This window comes from Myxocyprinus asiaticus, chromosome 40 (genome assembly GCF_019703515.2).
Source record: "Myxocyprinus asiaticus isolate MX2 ecotype Aquarium Trade chromosome 40, UBuf_Myxa_2, whole genome shotgun sequence".
Classification (NCBI taxonomy): domain Eukaryota; kingdom Metazoa; phylum Chordata; class Actinopteri; order Cypriniformes; family Catostomidae; genus Myxocyprinus; species Myxocyprinus asiaticus.
Window position 1 is genome coordinate 21138527 of NC_059383.1, and position 23162 is coordinate 21161688.

At 39.7% G+C, this 23162-nt stretch overlaps 1 protein-coding gene across 1 annotated transcript; it reads left to right on the forward strand.

Annotated features, from left to right (window-relative positions):
• The first annotated feature begins 1538 nt into the window (after window positions 1-1538).
• On the forward strand, window positions 1539-3861 carry foxi3a (forkhead box I3a). Its single transcript, XM_051681535.1, has 2 exons — window positions 1539-2308; window positions 2417-3861. The coding sequence occupies exons 1-2, from the start codon at window positions 1756-1758 to the stop codon at window positions 2965-2967; spliced, it is 1104 nt and encodes a 367-aa protein (XP_051537495.1). The 5' UTR covers window positions 1539-1755; the 3' UTR covers window positions 2968-3861.
• Window positions 3862-23162: the final 19301 nt, after the last annotated feature.

The following is a 23162-nucleotide window of genomic DNA, read 5'->3' on the forward strand; positions in this document are numbered from 1 at the left end:
TGTATAGCCTATTGTCAAGGCAATAAAAATTGTAGAATTTCTACAAATTTTTCTGTTCCCCTGCCAATGCAAGGATTTCAAGACTCACTTTCTAAAGAGAACATGAAGGTCAACGTTTCCCCTCAATGCATTCACGACAGTCAAACTGCCATCATGCATGCAGCACGTCGGTGTACACAAGGGGATTCGGTTACATGACTGGCATGATTTGGCATATGCGACGTCAAAGGCTACAATAATCATCAGTTACACGATGATTTGCTCGTTCTCAGAAGGCTGGCATGAACTCTGCGAAAGTTTTGTTTTATACATGTTCGTGGATATCCAATTACGAACAATGAACAATTTGAAGCAAGATAATATATCGTACACAGCTCATCCGGGGCCATTATTTATGATTGATTTCTACTGCGGAACACGCAATCACGCACGAGAAGCTTTCCCCCCCTCACCGCTCGTGAGCTTCTGCGTGCAACTACATTCTACCGAATATGGAATATGTCTTCTAAACAAGAATATAATAGTTCCGATTGTCTTTTTTAATTGTGTATATTTTGAGAGAGAGAGAGAGAGAGAGAGAGTGAGTTAAAACATCTGTCCACTGCACTGAATGGTTATGAATGGCTTAAAGATCTGTCCACTGGAAACCACCATGCATCAGAATGTTAAATCAGACAGTGCGAACTGTACTTTCCATTCATCCCGCGCGAACAGGCTATGCCTTCGAGGTAGCAGATTAATATCCCGACGCGTGCAGGAATGGATAGTGCTCGCGCGATCTGTTTTAAAATGTAAATTACGATAGATGGAGAGACACGAATGGCTCCAATTCGACTCATATTATCTCCTGCGAAATGGGGCTGTGAGGGCTACATTTCACCCCCACATGTTCCTAGTGATTTTTTAATGTAAACAAAGCCAACAGCGTGACCATATACGTATCTTCAATTTAACATGGTTATAATACCACAGAAACTACACTGGAATAGACGTACTGTAACATGAGGTAGCTTACTTCAATTTGTTTGCACATTTGACATGTAACTTGTTCCACAGTCTCTATGAGACGATGTAATCTGACTAAATTTACATGAAAAATTTGGTTATATATATATATAAAACTTTTTTTTTCCTTCTTTTTTTTTTTTTTTTTTTATGGGTCAGAACAAGCAGAAATAGATCCTTGAGGTAAAAATTTTATTGAGTGCAGAACTTACCCCCCACTCACACTATGGACTTGAAATGCAATAATTTACATCTACAATCTATCTACAGTGATAAATATGCTTTATTAAGTTTTATTTGTAAATTCAGGTGAATTGGGCCACATTTTGACATTTAGATGACTGCCAAAAAGTTGCCCAGTTTACCTGAATTCACCCTAAATGTGGAATTATTGTATTGGACAATGATATTTCAGGTGAAATATACATTTTCTCTATAAGTTTAACCAAATTAATCCAGTTTAGTGACTCACGAAACTTAAGATATCCTACTGATATATCTATCACCCCCCCCCCCCCCCAGAGAGGTGCCACACCACCCCCCAAACAAATGAGGGTTGAGGTGTGAACATAACAGCCAATCAGAGCTGAGAGGGTGTTACAAAACTTGTATAAATTGTTCAGGTAAGACAGGTGTCAGGTTTAGATGCACCTGACCAATCCACCTGCGCTAAACACAAACAGCAGAACAGAAGAGAGCATTTTCTCCATATTCCAGCATTGACAGGACAAAGGGAAAAATAGAGAAAACATGACGTCATTTGTACCGCAATCCCTTTCATCCCAGTTCCACAACATGGGGCAGGAATCCCAGGAGTTCAGCCTGTACAGTGACAACTTCTACAGCACTCAACCTCTGCCCAGTCCACAGCAAACCTTACCATCTGCTTATGACTTCGGAGACTTCGCAAGCCCAGCTTCAAACCCTTACCTGTGGTTCAATGGCCCTGGTCTCAATTCAGCTCCCTGTCTCAGTGGAGGGCCTCAGCACCATGGGATGACGAAGCCTTACATGGCCACAGGAGGAATTGGAGGCTCCGAGGGTGGCTTCAGCTGGTTTTCTCTGCCTTCCCAAGAAGACCTAATGAAGCTAGTCAGGCCTCCCTACTCATACTCAGCACTTATTGCGATGGCAATACATGGAGCCCCAAACCGTCATCTTACACTCAGCCAGATCTACCAGTATGTGGCAGAAAACTTCCCCTTCTACAACAAGAGCAAGGCCAGCTGGCAGAACTCTATCCGGCACAATCTCTCACTTAACGACTGCTTCATGAAGGTGCCCAGAGATGACAGTGATCCAGGTAAGAACATGTTTAGACTCTTTTTTGTGTTGCTGCTTAAGTAGTAGAACAGATGTATCTAATCCATTTATGTGTAACATAAAGAAACATGCTTCTTCCTTTGAACAGGCAAAGGTAACTATTGGACCCTCGACCCAAACTGTGAGAAGATGTTCGATAATGGCAACTTCCGTCGCAAGAGGAAGAGAAAGTCGGACTCTCTGGCTGAGGAGGAAGGGAAAGTCTATTCTGGATCAGACTCGGCTCTCTCAAGTCCTAAAGAGCCCAGCAACACCAGTGACACACCAGAGAGAGGAAACTCTCCAGTCTCCACAGACCCAACTCCCTGTCTCAATGGCTTCTTAACTCAAATGGGTGATGTGGTATCAGGCTCCAGCAACATTGGCAGGGATTCTGTTCTCCCGTCGCCTCTGGCTTTGTCTTTGGATGGAAGCCAAAGAGCTTCTTCGACAGGGCTGTACGGCCCATACTCACCAAGCGCTACCGTGCCACAATGGGAGGTGCACGTTCCTCCCCCTGTTCCATCCAACATCTCTTCTTCACCCACTCAGTACACACACAGCTACAGTGACTCAATGCTCAACCAGTTTAGCAGCCAGCTCTATCCAGTGCTGGGCTCAACTGACTTGCTGTATTCACGGGAGGGAACAGAGGTGTAACACAAGAAAGTTCTGATGGACACGAGGCATAAAATGTGGTTGCAGGCACTTGTGAGAGCAGTTAACCTGCTATGTGAGCCAAATTCCCACAGCAATATCAGTGTCAGCAGGTCAGATTGGACATGAAGGGGATTCTCTGTATTGTACAGTTGTGTGAACGCTACACGCACTGTTATCAGGCTCACTTGCTTGCATCATCTGATTTCTTGTTGCAGCTGAAAGATAATAGTAATCACCCAACCCTCCAAAATCCCTTCCAGTCATGTTTTGTGTGTGTGTGTGTGTGTGTGTGTGTGTGTGTGTGTATTTTTGCAAAACATTTCCATTTAGTTAAACTGAAGTCTGTTGTAATGTAACATACAGAAAATGCACTGACTTTTGTCGTATATATTAATCTTTTGACCCATTGTTTCATATTTTGTATTTATGTTCTCTTTATATATTTTGTGATTGTAATATATATTGTATTTGCATGAATAAACCACCTTTGCAATTATAATTACATTACTGATGTTATTATTATAATTATGTATTTATGGTTAAGTAACAGTACTTTTGTGATTACTTAATGTGTAAAGGATAATGTTCAGTCAGCCAGTTGTTGTTGCAAAATAAACTCTGGCATGTGATTAGGAGGGGTTTATTTAGCAATAATGACTGGGTAAATGTAGATTATGTCATTATTACATGGCTACCTACCGAATAAATAAATAAATGGACATGAAATATTGATTTAAACTTTTATTGAAATATTGAAAGAGTGCAGAATCTGCAGAAATGGCTGAATTCCACCTCTGGTTTGTTTCAGTGTTCTGATGATGTTTTTATAGTGAAAATTACGGGCTGACTGTATTATCCCACTTATTATATGGCTACCTACCAAATAAATTTAAAAAGACATAAAATACTGATTTGCATTGAAATTATTTTTTATGTGAGAAGAGTGCGGAGTTTCCAGATACAGCTGAATTCCACTTTTGGTTTGCGTCAGAATTCTGTTGGTGTTTATTTTGCAAAAAAAAATTACCGTCTGTTCACTCACAATACACGGATGACCATGAAATATTATTTTATATCCGGATGTGTGATCATCATTCATAAACATCAGACCGTTGGATAGTGCGATTGACCAATCAGAATTATGTTTTCCAGAGAGCCATGCAATGAAACTGTATATTGAAGACAAACTGTCCACTTTGAAACAGGAAACATGAGGGAGAAAAAACATAAATCATTTGAATGAAGTTCACATAGGCAACGCGCACAGCAGAAATGCAAATATAGCACAACACTTTCACCCATATTTCAGTCTGATTTATTTTAGAGCATATCAAGATGTGTGTCAACGCTTGTGGCTAAGTTAAGTCAACTCCTATCTGCCAATACAGTCAGTGATCCATTCCACACTAAAAGAGCAGTGGCGGCGGTGGGGGGTACTGCCAAAAGAACCATTAAACAACACACCTTAAACACGAGAAAAAGCCATCAATACCAGAGAGAGAGCAAACTATAATTGTCAGTGCTATGGGCTGAGTTAAGTCCAATCTATCTGATCCACAGTAAAAAGGAGATGGGGGGGTGGGGGGAGAGAAACAGCAAAAGGATCATTAAGGACAATCGGCTCATGCGTGAAAAATGGGTAGTTCTAAACTAAGAGCTTAGAGACTGCTCTTAAGCTATGAGACCAACATGTAATTGTCACCTGAGTTAAGTCAATACTACCTGCTGTCTGTCATTACAGCCACTGACCCACAGAAAAAAAAGGTGAGGGGGAATACAGCTAAAGGAACCGTTAAACAACAAACCCTAATCGGGAGAAAAAGACTGGTTTGACAGCCAGAGGGAGAAAAAAAAAGATATATGAAACTAAACTTGTTCCACAGGGTCTCAAGATCTTTTTCTTTGGTTTGACAACAGGTACTCAGATGAAGACAATATTTCCCTCAAATCTAGATCTTCATTGTAATCAGCCTAGCTGTAATACACAATGTTAACAATGTTTTCATCATTATGTTATAACACTTCTTTTCTCTTCTGTTTCCATATAACTTGTCACAATAATTTCCAACACACTCTCAAGGCGAAATCATCAGGATTCATACAACTTTTCTAAATTTGGCTAATTCGTATGATATCGTGCAACTGCACTCATTTGAATTCCTATGATTTTCACTACAGCCAGTGACGTTGCTGGACATCGTTTCCTTCTAATACGCTACAGTTACTTGCTTCTGTCACACACAACAGCTTCCTATCATGTTTACACACTCTACTGATTGGTTAAGTTTAGATAAGGGGTTTGGGTAATGGCATAATATTAATAAGCATGTCCTTAACGCCTCGTGTGCGGAACTCACGCTTACTTCCGCATTAGACATCCGGGAATTTTCACGTGATGAAGTCGTATGAGTTTATGTGAACAACATCGTGCTAGACCATACGAAATAGCCAACTTGTAAATTATGTACGAATTTTCACGAGATCAGTTCGATAATTTCTGTAAATTCTGTAAAGCGTTTACACAGTTTCAACTTTATGATCTTCATCAGAAATTAAATTCTAAGTTATTAAAAAAGTTCAATGAAGTTACACTGGAACTTTGGCAACACTTTGATTACACTTAAAACTTTAAGTGGGCAATTCAATATACGGTAAGTTTTCAGTTTTGGTGGGTTGAAATTTCCTTCTATGATCCACAGTTCTTATTCTTTACATTCATGTTAAAAGAGTTAAAGAATATGGTAAAATCCAATATTTAAGGTTCTGCAAATAGGGTTAAGATACTTTGCTTAGATGTTGGCCAAGAAGAACTGCACAGTGGGTATGAATTGATTTGAGTATGACTGAAAGGTACATAACGTTATTTCTTTGTTACATTGTGCAATAGATCTGACATGTTTACTCCCCCAGGGAGTGAATCTATTGGCATTCAAATGAAGAGATCATTAACTAAACATTACTTCTAGGTGGAACTTTCTTACTGCATGTCAAGACTTGGAAGAGGAGATAAAAAGAAAGCAAATTTGTACAGTAAATTGAAGACAGATTCAATAAGTTGATCATTTGGACTAGTTGTTTCTGTTCTGTGTATGCAAAGGTCGTTAAAGAAGTCAAATTTACACTCTTGTTCAGAAATGCTGAGTTCACTTGTTGTCTAATTACATTGGGCGTGGGAATCATTTTTGATCCCCTCTCCCTGTGACCGAACAGAGGGAAACCCGGCCATGTTCACTGCTTCCCAGCTCTCATTTGAATGAGGAATGTTTAGGTAAGGGGGAAAACAAAGCACTGATGTAAAGCAGTAAGATAATTTTATCAGATTAGATAAAAGTGAGTCAGCTGTTACTCGACACTGCTGCATTCAGCACGATTTCAACTTGTAGTTTCCTAAACCCATTCTTACCTCACCCTTCATAACGTTAAAATAACATTTTATCAGGTAACCTAAAATATGCTTAGTGTGGGAACAGCTAAATTAATGGGCTTTATTGAAGTCTAAAATATTATCTTATTTAATTGAACCAGTTACATTTACTCCACTGACTACATGAGGTTACATCAACAAAAGTAATTTTTAAAGAGTCTGAAAAGGTACAAATAGCTTCATACGTTTACAGTTGCAAAGCTTCACTTTTTACAGTGCAATACATGGTTCTAAATGAACACATAAATTGATTTTTTTTTTTGTTAAATACATAAATACAGTATATAGAAGCATAAAAATTACTTATCAAATTTTCCTTTCCCTCTAACATTTAAAAAAAAAAAAAAAAAAAAAAAATCTGCATGTGGTAACATCTTAACTAACTGGTTTTATTTAAATCAAAAATATAATTTAACATTACTGAATCAACCTGAATACATTAGGTTACACTATAACTAAACTAATTTTTAAGGGTTAGAGCAGGTAGAAATAGCTTCTTAAAATAAAAACAGCAGGTTATTCCTTTTTACAGCGCAAACACTTGTGTGTATTAGATATATTGTATTGTCTTTTGTCATTATATTTATTATATTTTGTATATAAGATCTGCATTTCCAGCATTTTGCTGTCTGCCGGGGGTAGTTCTGGGGGGGGGGGGGGTATTTCACCTTCAGCATTTTGCCACCTAATTCCAGGACAGTAGGCATCTCGATCGAAATACCTTCATTTCGGCCAAAATTAGGGATGTTCTGGCTAACACAAGACAGTTGTCCGGTATTAATCATGGAATCATGAAAATAGATAATTTTGAAAATAAAAACATTTTGAAGCATTAAAGTGTTCCTATGTATATACTGCAAGACAAAAACTGTAATGTAAAACATTTTTAACATGAAACCTTCCTTAGGATTTTTAGGATAGGAAGACCCTGGGGCAACAGCCCTATTTAAGGCTCCCTCTTGTTGCAATTGTGAGATGAAATGTCTAAATAACAAAAAATGACATTGCAAATAAAGTTGCATTTGTGAAATATAAAGTAAGAAAGAGGCTTGTGATATTCAGAAGCCCTGGGGCACTGGCCCCATTTGCCTGGGCCATAATCCATCCTTGCTCCGATTTAAATGTAAACTACATTTTAATTTGTTTTTGTGCTACTATAATGAAATAATGATAATTAAGTAATAATGTAATCATGAATTATAATGATGCTGCCTGCTTGTGAAAATGCACTATTTTAACACAGTGTAAAGTCAAGATCTATGACCCAGCGGCAGCGCATGACAACAGCAGGACATTTTCAGACCAGTCATTGCTGATATACAGATACGACTATCATCTCTGCCTATAACAAGCAGAGTCCCCTCCCTCTAGCTTCTATTCCTGCCTCGAGTGTTTATTGTCAAAACACACGATTCACTGTCTCCACACAACAAATTGACTCTACATTTAGATGTGTCACTTTGATCTAATCGATTGAATCTAACAACACAGAGAGTGTGCCGTGTGTTTATAGCCAGGTGCAAGCCCAGCTGCTCTCTCCAGTGACTCCCTCAAACTGATCTAAATCGGATTGCCTTTGGCTTAATGTATGTGATACTGTAAAATGCTGAAAATTGTTTCTGGTTGCTTATAGTGCACCATAATTGTTACCGATTCATGTCCTATTTGGAATAACCCTGCATTTGTTGGAAACTACACATTTCTGGTGGTTTTCAGAACTGAGGAAAAATATAATGCTTTTTCAGAGGAGTTTTGATTGTTTTTTTATTATTATTGTTTGTTTGTTTCTTTCTAAAATATTTTTTATTAACATTTAGATGAAATTTGTAAGGTTGAAAAATGGTCCTAATGATTGCAATTAATGTCAAATATCTCTCGGTTAGTGAAATTGCCCTGTAATGATGGGTGTGCTGCCAATTTACCTGGGTAATTTAAACCCGTTTTAAGCAGGCCTAACATTAAGGTCTCAGTCTTGCTGTCTGTGCATGACAACAGAGAACTCATGATCACCAGGTCACCTCAGATTCTGTGATAAACCTGGCATGTGCCGCTCATATATGCACACACAAGCACATCTCTACACTTTAGAAACCTCGCCCTACCTCAATACACATGTTCCTTCATCTCCATTCACACACACAATAGCTTCAATTCTGTCTGGCCTTGTCGAGATGGCTAATCCATTTAAATGTGCAAATTCCGATATGCTGTCTCTTGTTCAACGACACTGTAAGTGTGCCTACTGCTTAATGACACATCAATGGGTCAATGTTTGTAAACACAAGGGCCGATGGGAAGGTAGATTGAGCCAACTTCATTAAAGATGCCCTAGAACCTTATCAAGCACAGGTGTGTCATTTGAGCAGATGTATCTACAGAGAACATGTTCAGAGTCAACCTTATTCTGTGCAATGTAAGAAAAAGAATAGCAGAATTAAATGATATTAAGTAAACAGTTTGTTGGTGTACATCCTAGAGGGCTTAAAGGGTTCCTACATACTGCATTATAAAAGTCTGGATTCCTTCTATGAAACTGTATGAGTACCCATCTTAACATGATCTGTTTGCTGAAAATAGTTCTCATAGAATTTTTGAAATTACAATTCATTACAATTTTTTCACAAAGTCATAAGAAACAATATAGTAATTTTAAAACCAATTGCATAATTTTTGTATTCATTACAGTTTTTGAATTCAACAGACCTAGATATTTTACAGTAAAAAGTGGTAACCTGTAATTGTTATCTTAAGGAGCTATTTCTACCTGACCTCACCCTTAACTTGTTTTGATGGTGTAATCTAATGTATTCAGGTTTATTTAGTCATTTTTAATAATGTTTTTGACTCAAATTATACTAGTTAATTTAGATGTTACCACATGAAGCACATTTGTAGATTAACATTTTTTCAGTGTATCTTTTTTAAATGTTATAGTTGCTAGTTCTCCACACGATTAAAATATTTATAATATATAATTTGTGCTAAACAAATAACGGCCCCACTTTAAATTAGGTGTCTTTAAGCACTATGACCTTAAAAGGATAGTTGAATTAAATAAAAGAAAATTCTCTCATGATTTACTCACCCTCCTGGCATCCCAGATGTGTATGACTTTTTTTCTTCTGCAGAACACAAATTAAGATTTTAAGATATTTAGAAGAATATTTCAGCTCTGTAGGTCCATTCAATACAAGTGAATGGGTACCAAAATTTTGAAGCTCCAAAATGCACATAAAGGCAGCATAAAAGTAATCCAAAAGACTCCAGTTGTAAAATCTAAATAAGAAATGATATGATAGGTGTGGGTGGGTGGGAAACAGATCCATATTTAAATCCTTTTTTTACTATAAATTCTGCTCTCTGTCCAGTAGGTGGCGATAAGCACAAAGAATGTGAATTGCCAAAAACAAAAGAAGAAGAATGTGAAAGTGAAAGTGGAGATTGACAGTAAAAAATTACTTAACTATTGACCTGTTTTTCCCCCACACCTACCATATCGCTTCTGAACACATGGATTTAACCACTGGAGTCTTAAGGATTACTTTTATGCTGCCTTTATGTACTTTTGGAGCTTAAAAATTTTGATCACTATTCACTTGAATTGAATGGACCTATAGAGCTGAGATATTCTTCTAATAATATTTGTTTGTTTTCAGCAGAAGAAAGAAAGTCATATACATCTGGGATGGCATGATGGTGAGTAAATCATACATTTTCATTTTTGGGTGAACTATTCCTTTAAGCATTTGATACAATGTACTTATTATATTCATATGTGTTGTTGCATTGTACTTACATTTAAAATACCTCTATTTAATTACATCTGTAGTTACCATGTTAACCTTACCCCTAACCCCAATCCCTACCTTAACCCCTAACCCTACCCCTACTCCTAAACTTACCCATATTTTAATTTCAGTAGCAGCAAATATGAATCTTGAGAATTTTGCAGATATACAATGTATATTATACAATAAATACATTGTATTGCATGTATTTTAATTTGAGTACACAGTAGTTAAAGACACCTAAAATAAACTGGGACCCAAATATTAATAAATAATTTGTTCTGAGTGAAAAGATTAATGATGTACAATGTAAAAATGTATGACAGGTAACTTTAAAAATGGCTCATACGATAACATCTAAATTAACTGGTTTTATTCAAGTCAAGAATACTATTTGATATGACTGAATCAACCTGAATTTGAGGTTGCACACCAATGAAAGTAATCTTTAAGAGTCAGATCAATTATGCATCCACTTTGTATAGTGAAGGTTCATATAAAATGGCTGCACATTTTCACTGAACAAAAGTACAGATCATCTTTAAATGCGTAGACATTAACTAGCCAACATAACATTTTATTATTCCTGGTGTTAGTTAGTCACGTACACTGAAAAAAAATGTTAAGCTAAAAAAAGTGCTTCATGTGAAAACATCTTAATTAACTGTTTTGATTCCAGTCAAATAATATTATTTTACATCACTGAATCAACCTGATTACATTAGGTTACACTAACAAATCTAGTTTTAAGGGTTAGATCAGATAGAAAAAGATCCTTAGGGTAACAACTACAGGGTACCATTTTTAAAGAGTATTTCTAAGCTATTATTAACTGGTTTGCAGTGTATTAGGTAAGGATGTGTGTGTGAATGTAGGGTTGAACCATACATTTTCAGAGAGCTATCAAGAATTCTATTGCTCATTTAGCAGCAGAGAAGTGTGCAAAGATGGGTTTCTATTACATTCATATACTGAAGATTAAAGGTTTGGGGTTCTTGTCATTCCTTATTCTAAACAGTACAGTTTGTAGAAAAACAACAACAACAATATTCATTGGTTCATGTCATGTACATTGATGAACACATTTCATGGTTCAGTTACAGTTCATGTCAGAGCAAAACATTCATCATGTGTCTGTTTTCATATGTCATAGCATTCCAACACTTGCAATGCCTAATGACACGGGTGTGTTTGAGTTACCATATAGGCTACTGCAGTGCTCACAGATATAAGCTTAACTAACTTGGCAAGTATTTCATATTTTAACATACAGTAATTACAGTTATTTGCATGTGAATATGGGGGGGAAATTGGTGCTGGAGAGAAATAAGAAATTAGGGAATGCCAAAAAGAAAAAAGAAACACTGGGGATACAGCATAAATAACGGAAATTCCTTTGAAAGCAAGAACACATTTTTACCAAAAGGTCACACTGATGAAATAAAACAAAGCACATGTGATTAATTAATCTGTAAATCCACAACTTAATGAATAATTCTATGTCACTAGTTCCCAACTAGCTCTAGTTATTTATTATACTACATACAGTCCCAATCAGGGGTGTAAGTAGTACAGTAGTACTTAAGTACAGATACTTAAAGTAGTCAAGCCTAAAACATTCTTGACTGAAAGTGAAAAAGATTGCACTTTTAATTGTACTTGAGTATTTAAAAAAATACAAATAAAAAATAAACAGTTTTCTTAGCATTTGAAATTTAAATTGAATTTAAAGTCTACTTTAAAAGTTGCACAAACCTTGTAAACAATAAGGCTCTAAATTGCTAAATTAAAACCTCTGTCCAAAAACATTAATATACATTAATGAAGTGAGATAAGGAGTAAAGCACTGAAGAGAATTCTGCTTCTTCAGTTGCTTAACTAGGATTTACTGTAGTAGATTAAACTTAAATTAGCTTCTATGGCACATATTATACTTTGCTGAAGGCAAAGTATGTCATGAGACAAAAAAATTTAAAAAAAAAGAACTCTGACAAAAACATTTAGCAGCATAGGGGCAAATTTCGCCTGAAATGAGGAATAAGATATCATTAAATATAGAAAACATCATCTTATAAAACACAAAAATTCAAGGAGCAGTCATTCTGAAAGCAAATTATTGTGTAAATCACTGAATTAAACATCAGTCTTAGATGACAATAGATATGAACAATCCTCTGACTGTGCATGTCCTGCCCCAGCATGCCTTCTTTTGTTGATGGCTTGTTGGACCCCTATAACCCAACTCTCTACCCCTATAGAACAGCACCAGTCCCACGGGTTTCCCTTAGGACGCCTGAGAGAGGCCGCATACAAAACACCAACTCAAACAGCTTCAGACATATTTGGCGACAGTCGTCATGAAACCCAGCTTGCCATTGATTCCATCGTCTGGCCGGAGGATTAGTTTTGCACAGATTTGTCTTACTGACAATAAATGTTTGCACCCAAACACCATAATCAAAAAAATCAAGCACAAAAGCAAAATTATGCCAGCTTACATTGAAGCAAAAGTGGCAACGTATTAGGCCTTTAGTTTCTTACCATCAAATGCTTTTATTTTCCTTCAGGAAAACATCCTAACGGTCAATGAAATGTGAAACTGGAATATTATGTGACAGAGCCATCTTTCGGAAGAATTCTGCGATATTACTCAATCTTTACACTTCAGAATTCAGTGATATTTGACTGAGGTCTAAGTAGAGTTCTTATTTGTGTAAACTTCCTTTGCATGTCACAGAAGCATATGTGAGATACATTTACTATTCCAAATACTAGTCAAAAGGATTTTTACTGGGGTCTTTACAAGTCTGTGCAAGTGGACATGCAAACAACGTTCTCTTTGTTTGAGGGTAAGCATCTTAGATACAGCTACATATTTTCATATGATGCTGAAAAGGGTTTTGTTTAAAAGTCACAAAGTAGACATGAAAGAGCATCAGAATGTGTAGTAACAAGAAATCATCAAGACTCACATTTACATCCGTTAACACAATTTACCAGCAATGGATTTCACCAGTAGTCCATGGTCTTCTGTTAAAGCCTGTGGCAACAGACACAAGCTAAGTGTGTGATAAATCAGGAGTTACAGCCACAAGCATCACCTTCTCTACATGTCTAGTTCACATACACCACCAAACGTACCTGGATGTCTGCCATTTGCTTAACATCCAAAACCATAAAACTCTGTATGGCTTTCATGAAGCTTTTAAACGGCTTTTTGAAACAACCAACTAATTAACATTTAAAAGAGGGGAGCTGCACTTTTGCATGTCTGTGTGAAGCAGTGTTATTATCGTTAACGTAAACTATAAGAAGAAAAAAAATTGTTGACTGAAATAAAAAGTTAGCATAATTGGACAAAACTGAAACCAATTTAAATAGCTTCAAAACTAACTATAATAAAATAACAGAGACCAACAATTAATTTTAGTATTTGATTCACTTTATATCATAATTCTTGAAACCTTTATAACTAGCATTCATTAAAGGAATATTCCACAACTAATACAAGTTAACCTCAATCAGTATCTTTTGTGGCATAATGTTGATTACCACAAAAAATTTATTTGATTCACCCCTTATGTAAAAAAGGACACCTACAATGGAAGTGAATAGTGCCAGTCCATAAACAATAAAATAAACAATGTTTCAAAATTATAGCCACAAGACATAAATATTAAATGTGTTAACATGGTTTTAGAGTGATAAAATAGCTTGCAAACCTTGTCGGAGTAAAGTTATATTCGATATTAAAATGTAGTTGTCATACCAACATAATGCCGGTAAACCCAGAAATTGGATATAACTATATACAAATAAGGTTATTAAGCAATTTGTCACACTAAAATAAAGTTAACAGGTATAATGTTTATGGTAATTGTCTTTTGGCTATACTTTTGAAACATTGTTTATTTTATTGTTTTTTTTATTGTAAATTTGTATTTTATAATTTATTGACTGGCCCCATTCACTTTCATTGTAAGTGCCTTACTGTACTGCAATTTATTTGCTTATATGATTTGTTTTTTTAAAGAAAAAAGGGGCGAAATTATTTTCAGTGGTAATCAAAATTATGCCACAAATGCTGTCAAAAGAGGTTAAATTGTTTTTAATCTGGAATATTCCTTTAAATATTGACAGATAGCGACAAAACTAGATGGCTCTGAAAAATGTAACATTTTTTAAATATTTAAATGATATCAGTTAACACACTGGCAGCAACTTTGGTAGCCCCTAAATGTTAAAACTTAAATTTTTAAACTAAAAAAGTATACATAACTATAACTAAACTGTAATTATAAAACACTGAAAAAACTAAATGTAACAGTTATAGAACAGCGAAAATATATTGGAAGAAAAACTGGAATTAAGTATTTCCATAAAGTCCACATTTACAGTAATTTATGAGATGATAAGAATGGCAATGACAAATTAGCAGCGGAAGAGAAACCCGAAAGGTTGTGTTGAGGCACTTGAAAAAACTAATTGATTAAATAATTTGACATTGAATGGCTTTTTAACTGCACACAGAACATTCAGTACGGATGAAACAATGGAGTAAGCCTTCATCCGTGCCAAATGGATGCTTGTCAAATGGTTTATCAATCAAATAGATGCTTGTCACTAGCGGTTTCATTTATCTTTGGTGACTTTCTCTTGCTAGACCCATTCGATTTCAGCACTGATCTCCAAAGGGGCGTGGATGGTGCACTCAAGTGTACACTGGATGGCAGGTTTGACAGGAGTTTATGAACGGCAAAGCTGTCAGAGGTGGAGAACATGCCCCCACAAGCCCCTGGTGAGACCTACTGTATATAGAGAGGGAAAACAGGTCGCCCCAAGGCTGTCCTGATGGCACACTGACACCCAAATAACCCGATACATGCACACGCACTTAAACATACAAAGGCTTTGGAGTACAAACAAAAATGTCACTGTTATGCAAATAGAGGTCAAGCAGCAGCCATTTATAAAGGTCTTAAGGGTTTTGTGATCTTAAGCCTGACCTGACTTCTTGATGTCAAAAGCCATGCCTAAACAGTAAGCCCCAAAGCTCCAAATCACTCGGACATTATAATTTACTGCCCTCTGATCTTTACATTCTATGTCCATTTCTCTTCACTCTTTGTGTAAATATTTTGGCCTTCAGCACATTTACAATGAGCAATTCAAATGATCTTGAATGAAATCTCTGCTTGACAGACAACTTCTCAGTAGTTTTTATCATTTAAATTCTCTCCCTCCTTTTTATGGTGCTGACAGAGGGCATTACTCCTGCTTGACACTCCTCACTGGAAAGAGTCAGTGAGTGCAGACGGTCGGAGGGTCTACCTGCCTCGTGCCCCAGGCTCAGAATTATTGCTCAACAGAATACGGAGAAATCAGTAAATCTTTTGCTACACCTGCTTTATTTCCAGCACCTGCCTGGGATAGAAACTGCCCTTACAAAAATTAACTGCAGTTAAACTGCAGCCTGATTGCAGTATTACTGCAATCTATGTAGCAAAAAGTGCAGTTTTGTGTAGTACAATGATGCTGTACTGCACAATGACAAGCTGAACTGCACATACAATGCCTTTTAACTGCAGTACTGATATAGTGTACTACAGTACAATTGCAGGTCAGTGTAGTACTACTACAGTTCAGTGAAGTATACCTGCATTCAACACTGGTATAACCGCAGTACGTTGCAAAACAATAGTAGATCAGTGAAGAAATAATTTTAAATCAATGCAGTACAGCTATACTTTGTGTAGTTCACCTGCAGTTCAGTGCAGTTAAACAGATGTACTGCAGTATAAATGGAGCTTCAGTTGCAATTGCAGTTTTCACATTGAACAAAACTGCAGTTCTAAAACATCTAAATTAGGGCTGTCGAAATTAACACATTTGATTAATTTACAATGTTTGTCACATAGTTATTTTTTTAATGTGATTAACGTAATTACCAATTTGACATTAGATTCTGGCATTCTATTCTGTTCTGTGTGAGATCTATCTAAACATGAGTTGCAATAGGGCAGAACCTTTGCGATGTAACCGGGGACCTTACATAGAGATGCACACACCACAAACAAACACACAGGCTGTGTCTCGTTTGGAAGGCTGCGTCCTCCGGAGGACGCATTTGTCGGCCGCATACCTCATCGAGGACACTTCGAGTGCGACCTTCTTTCACGGAATTCGGAGGATGCATATGGTGTATCCTTCGTGGGTACTCACAGCTCACAATTCTTTGCTTCAACATAAATGTCAAAAAAGAAATGACGCCAATTTGCCTGTAAATATAATGTTCAAACGCAAGTAATGTTAATTCCCAAACTGAAGTACCTCAGTAGACAGGTGCAAAGTATATAATATGTATAATTATATTAATATATAATTAAAATAGACTAAAAGTACACCTGTAAAATCTCTCTACATCATTATAACTCTCCTAAAATTTACCTCATACATTCCCTTCCAAAAGAACTTTGTTCCCTTCTCACTCAAAACGCTCATGCTTGTTAAAGAGTGGCGTGCTGTCATAGCAACCATGATACATTCTGTTTCCGTTTGCCCTACGAAGGCCATTTTGTTTAAACGTGGCTTGTTTAAAGGAGGATGCTCGGTATACTGTAGCCTTCAAAGGACTCATCCTAGCTAGCACGCAGCCTTCAAAATGAAACACAGCTACAGCATCAAAGTAGTTGAGAAAGGACCTCTTAACGGTATATTTTTGGACAGAACAAACGCAGACGCAGCAAACTAAAGTTCCTTTCCGACTTAGTACACTCGACATTGCGTAGTAACGCATATGGGAGTGCCTTCTTACACAACCTAGTTGAAACCTCTCTAAAATAATGGCAATATTCTAATATTGGCTATGGTGTTTGAGCCCCACCTGTTTTGGCATGAAACTTTCCGCTATAAAAACAGGTGCAAAAACACCATTTCCTCAGAATTTCTTCCTTCAAGACAGCGATCATCTTTTGTCTAGAAGCCCTCTACCTTAGCTGTCAATATACACGAGTCAGTGGGCTGAATCTTCGCAGGAGGACTTTCCGCTCCCCTGCAGTGCTCCGGCGAACATCACTCCGCCTCGCCGACTGACGCATTGCTGGTGAACGGGCCTCAGTATCCTGATTACCCATAGCACTTTGGCAGGGTTTGTGTATCCTTACAAAGCAATTGTATATTGTGTATTGTATGTTGTGTGATATAAATATAAATACACTATATTGCCAAAAGTATTCGCTCACCCATCCAAATAATTGAATTCAGGTGTTCCAATCACTTCCATGGCCACAGGTGTATAAAATGAAGCACCTAGGCATGCAGACTGCTTCTACAAACATTTGTGAAAGAATGGGCCGCTCTCAGGAGCTCAGTGAATTCCAGCGTGGTACTGTGATAGGATGCCACCTGTGCAACAAGTCCAGTCTTGAAATTTCCTCGCTACTAAATATTCCACAGTCAACTGTCAGTGGTATTATAACAAAGTGGAAGCGATTGGGAATGACAGCAACTCAGCCACGAAGTGGTAGGCCACGTAAAATGACAGAACGGGGTCAGCGGATGCTGAGGCGCATAGTGCGCAGAGGTCGCCAACTTTCTGCAGAGTCAATCGCTACAGACCTCCAAAGTTCACGTGGCCTTCAGATTAGCTCAAGAACAGTGCGTAGAGAGCTTCATGGAATGGGTTTCCATGGCCGAGCAGCTGCATCCAAGCCATACATCACCAAGTGCAATGCAAGGCGTCGGATGCAGTGGTGTAAAGCACGCCGCCACTGGACTCTAGAGCAGTGGAGACGCATTCTCTGGAGTGACGAATCACGCTTCTCCATCTGGCAATCTGATGGACGAGTCTGGGTTTGGCGGTTGCCAGAAGAACGGTACTTGTCTGACTGCATTGTGCCAACTGTGAAGTTTGGTGGAGGGGGGATTATGGTGTGGGGTTGTTTTTCAGGAGCTGGGCTTGGCCGCTTAGTTCCAGTGAAAGGAACTCTGAATGCTTCAGCATACCAAGAGATTTTGGACAATTCCATGCTCCCAACTTTGTGGGAACAGTTTGGGGATGGCCCCTTCCTGTTCCAACATGACTGCACACCAGTGCACAAAGCAAGGTCCATAAAGACATGGATGAGCGAGTTTGGTGTGGAAGAACTTGACTGGCCTGCACAGAGTCCTGACCTCAACCCGATAGAGCACCTTTGGGATGAATTAGAGCGAAGACTGCAAGCCAGGCCTTCTCGTCCAACATCAGTGTCTGACCTCACAAATGCGCTTCTGGAAGAATGGTCAGAAATTCCCATAAACACACTCCTAAACCTTGTGGAAAGCCTTCCCGGAAGAATTGAAGCTGTTATGGCTGCAAAGGGTGGGCCGACATCATACTAAACCCTATGGATTAAGAATGGGATGTCACTTAAGTTCATATGCGTCTAAAGGCAGATGAGCGAATACTTTTGGCAATATAGTGTATATATTAATTTATATATTAATATCTAAAAGAGACATGTGTTTGCGTCTTTTTAAAGATGTCGTTCCATAAGCATTCCTTGTGTGAGAGGCACATCCCGCCATCAGATCATGAGAGCTGCGTTTACTGTCTGGGCCACGCCCATGCAGAGACAGCTCCTATGGAGACAGACTGTCCTCACTGTGAGGGCATGAGTCTCAAGACGCTTCGCTTACGAATCACCCTCGTTCAGAGGGACGATTCAGCCTCACGCACCCTCCCACCCGCCTCTTCTGTGATACCCGAGGATTCACACAAGGAGGCACGGCGGGGCCGCGAGGTCGAGCAGGATGACTTTGAGGTGGTCCTCATGGCAGGACACGCCCCGCGAGCCCCTCAGTCTCTCCAAAGCACATGTTTTCCAATACGCTATGTGCAAGACGAGCTCCGACCATCTAAAAGAGCGGGTGGCCTCGTCTCGTGCAGTGGTTCTGATGCTGGGGATGATAATGATGTCATGTCTCTCGCTGCATCAGGCAAGTGGTCAGTGGATGATGCTGCCGCCCCTCCCCCCAGCAAGGGAGAGGAACGTGCATGCGCCACTGACAGAGAGATGCCATCCTTACAAGGGCGGTCGAAGAGCTTCACCTTGAGTAGTCTCCCCCAGAGGAACCTGAACAGTCTCGCCTCAATGAATGGTTCCTGCAGTCCGAACGCTGTCAAACGGCAGTGTCCCACAAATCCACCCCATTCTTCCCCGAAGTTCATAATGAACTACGTGCTCTTCTCGGGGTGCTCATGCACTGACGCCATCCTCTTTAATGTGGATCACAGGGAAGAAAACGGTTATGCCCAATTACCCCCTGTGGAGGAGGCGGTAGCGGCACACCTCTTTCCAGCGAGTAAAAGGCCGTTGAAATCACGCCCCATACATCCTTCCAAACAGTGTTGACAAACATCCACACTGGTGGGAAAAGCTTACTCAGTGGCAGAACAAGCTGGATCAGCATTCCACGCAATGGCGGTGCTTCAGGTATTTCAAGCCAAGCTCCTCAGGCAAATGGACGAGCACGCTTTCGCTCCGCACCGCTACAGACTTAGCGCTGCATGCCACGAAATTCACTGCGCAGGCCATCGGCAAGTCCATGGGCAACCTGGCAGTTCTGGATCGACATATATGGCTGATACTCACAGAAATGTGTTAAGGAAAAAGCCACTCTGTTGGATGCTCCAGTGTCTCCAGCCATCCTCTTTGGTGGCTCTGTGAATAAGTTTGCTGAGTGTTAATTCGTGACTCAGCAGCAGTCACAGGCTATGAAACACTTCATGCCCAAACGGAGTATATCACAGCCGGTTCGCCCTCACTCTGTTTTGAGCCAGCGCCCGACTAAAAGCCTCATACTTGCTGCCTCACTGGCACCTGCATATCAGCACGCACAGCAAAAGTGCTTCTGACGGGCACAACCCTTTGAAGCGGAAAGCAGAGCCTGCGGCTCCCTCCGGGTCTGCTCCAAAAAAGGCTCGATTGGAGACACAAAACACTGTTCCACATCTCCCCATAACTGTTTGCCAGGAAAGGAATATTGTTGTTCACAATATTGTTCAAAATGTTGTTTCTGTGTCTTGCACTCAAATAAATGCAATAAAAAATGCAATAAGTGCAAAAAAGAATACAGCATTCGTTGCAAATGCACGAGATGCTCACACATTCTCAATAAAGTGCCCTTTTCCTCTTCAAAGCACACACATTAGGTGCAACCGCTTTCCTATAGTGAGCATTGCATCATATCATACAGTGAGCAAACCAAATTGCCCTCTGTCCCATTACACGGATGCGTGGCGAGCGCTAACGGGTATTTCAGAATGGGTGCAAAAAACTATCTAACATGGTTATCCAATTTGCACACACGCCACCCATTTCAACGGCGTTCTGTCTTCCATGGTTTCACCCGAAGACATGCTATTGTTACAAGCCGAAATACACAATCTTATTGTGAAAAACACAATAGAGATTGTGCCAAATTGTCAAGCACAGAAAGGGTTTTACAGCTGTTATTTTCTTGTTCCAAAGAAAGACAGCAGACTTCGGCCAATCCTGGATCTGAGACATTTAAATCGCGCACTCATAAAGCATCCATTCAAAATGATTACTCAGAATTGGATCTTATCGCATGTATGCCCACACGATTGGTTTGGGTTGATAGATCTGAAGGACGCGTCCTTTCATATCCAAATCGTACGACGTCACAGGATGTTTTTGAGATTCACATTCGAGGGAACAGCGTATCAGTTCAAAGCCCTGCCCTTCAGACTGTCTCCGGCTCCTCGCACATTCACAAGGTGCATCGATGCGGTTCTCGCCCCTTTGAGACTGAGCAGCATACGCATCTCGAACTACCTCAACGATTGGATGTTACTGGTGCAATCAGAGGCTTTGTTATTGCAGCACAGAGACTTACAGCTTCAGCCATTCTACAGTGTCTGTCTCAGTTTAAAATGGGGAGAACACTTCCACTGAAGCTATTTCAGAATGCATTGGGATTTATGGCGCGTGCTTGGCGCAAAGGGCGCTTGCGCATCACTATATCTCGCCACTGTATAGCTGCTTCAGCACCATGGACAGCTCCTGCCTTTTACCAGCGAGGTGTTGCACTGGGGCAAGTTGTCACGAGGCGCCTAGAGCTATCGGCTGTATTTCTTTTCAGTCAGAAATAGCAATCTGTCATGTCCTGGTTCGCTCAGACAACATGACAGTGGAATACAGGAGACTTAATCCTCAAACTGTATTGAGGATTTGGGAAATATTTGGCAAAGCAGAAATCGATCTATTTACCTCAGTGGAGAATACCCACTGTCCCCTCTGGTTCTCAAGTCCCAAGTTGTCAGGTGGAAAGTGGTGATCATGGATGCTTCCAACAAAGGTCGGGGGGCGGTGTGCGATGGACGCCTGACTTTCGGCACCTGGACATGTGCAAGGAGGGCGTGGCACATCAACCACCTAGAGCTATTGGCTGTATTTATTGCCTTAAAGGCTTTTAAGTCAGAAATAGCGAGCTGTCATGTCCTGGTTCGCTTAGACAACATGACAGTTGTGGCATATAGAAACTGCCAAGGGAGAATTAATTCACTGCCACTGTTGTGAATGACACGTCGCCTCCTCCTATGGGGCGAGCATCATCTCCTCTCCCTGAGAGCGACATATGTCCCAGGCCAGATGCAATGGCACACAAATGGCTGGCAAAATGCAAATATGCATTTCCCCCGGTATGCCTGATTCAATCTGTCATATGCAAAGTCCGAGAGGACAAGGAAACGGTTCTATTAGTCGCGCAGAAATGGCCCAACCAGCCATGATTTCCGGAAATGATGGAGATGCTGTACAGCTCGCCATGTAAAATACCGCTGAGGAGGGATCTCTTCTCTCAGGCGCAAGGCACAATCTGGCATCCCCCAGCCCCAGCTGTGGAGCCTGCATGTGTGGCCCCTAAATGGGGTGCACTACATGCACCAGAACTGACGCATTCAGTCATGAACACCATTTTACAGCCAAGAGTACCGTCCACGAGACACCTCTATGCGCTAAAATAGAACGTGTTCACTGATTGGTGTCTCTTACATGGCAAGGACCCAGTAAACTGCCCCATACATGAAATTCTAATATTTCTTCAAACGCGATTAGACGCAGAACTCACCCTGTCAACGCTCAAAGTGTATGTGGCAACTATATCTGCGTATCACGCACATGAAGCCGGTGCCTCTATAGGCAAGCATGATTTAATCATAAAGTTCCTTAAGGGAGCAAGGCAACTAAACCCACCTCGGCCGGCTACAGTCCTGACTTGGGACTTAACTTTAGTCCTAAAAGCTCTTGTAGGGCTCCCTTTCGAGCTTTTGGACTCTGTTGATTTGCGCATGTTCTCCATTAAGACTGCACTACTGCTGGCTCTGGCCTCAGTAAAACAGGTAGGTGACCTGTATGCACTATCTGTTGACAATTCATGTCTGGAGTTTGGCCCGGTCTTTCAAGAGACACTGTCAAACCCAGAAAAGGCTATGTACCCAAGGTCCTAACCACGCCCTTCAAAGTGCAGGTGGTTCACCTTCAGGCCTTCTTCCCTCCATTTCATTCAGATGAGGAACAATTATTGCATTTGTTATACATGGTACATGCATACGTTGAGTGTACTTGCCATTTCAGACTGTCTGATCAGCTCTTTATATGCCATGGAGGACGCACAAAAGGAATGTCCATCTCCAAGCAAAGGCTCTCTCACTGGATTGTCGATACAATTGCCCTGGCTTATGAGTCACAGGGAAAGACTTGTCCAATTGGTGTTAAAGCACACTCAACTAGAGGCATGGTCTCCTCATGGGCATGGATGAATGGTGTGTCTTTACAAGACATATGTTTTGCAGCAGGATGGTCCTCTCAAAAAAAATTCACAAGGTTTTACAACCTAAACATAACGTCTCTTTCTTCACAAGACCTCACTGTTAAGAGTGCTTGCTATTCATTAGCCAAATATATATACTTATGCCCTTC

Excerpts from the sequence above, each read along its gene's own strand:
- foxi3a (XM_051681535.1), top strand. The coding sequence starts at position 1,756 with ATGACGTCATTTGTACCGCAATCCCTTTCATCCCAGTTCCACAACATG. Across the intron at positions 2,309-2,416 it reads CAGAGATGACAGTGATCCAG|GCAAAGGTAACTATTGGACC; the intron begins GTAAGAACATGT and ends TCCTTTGAACAG.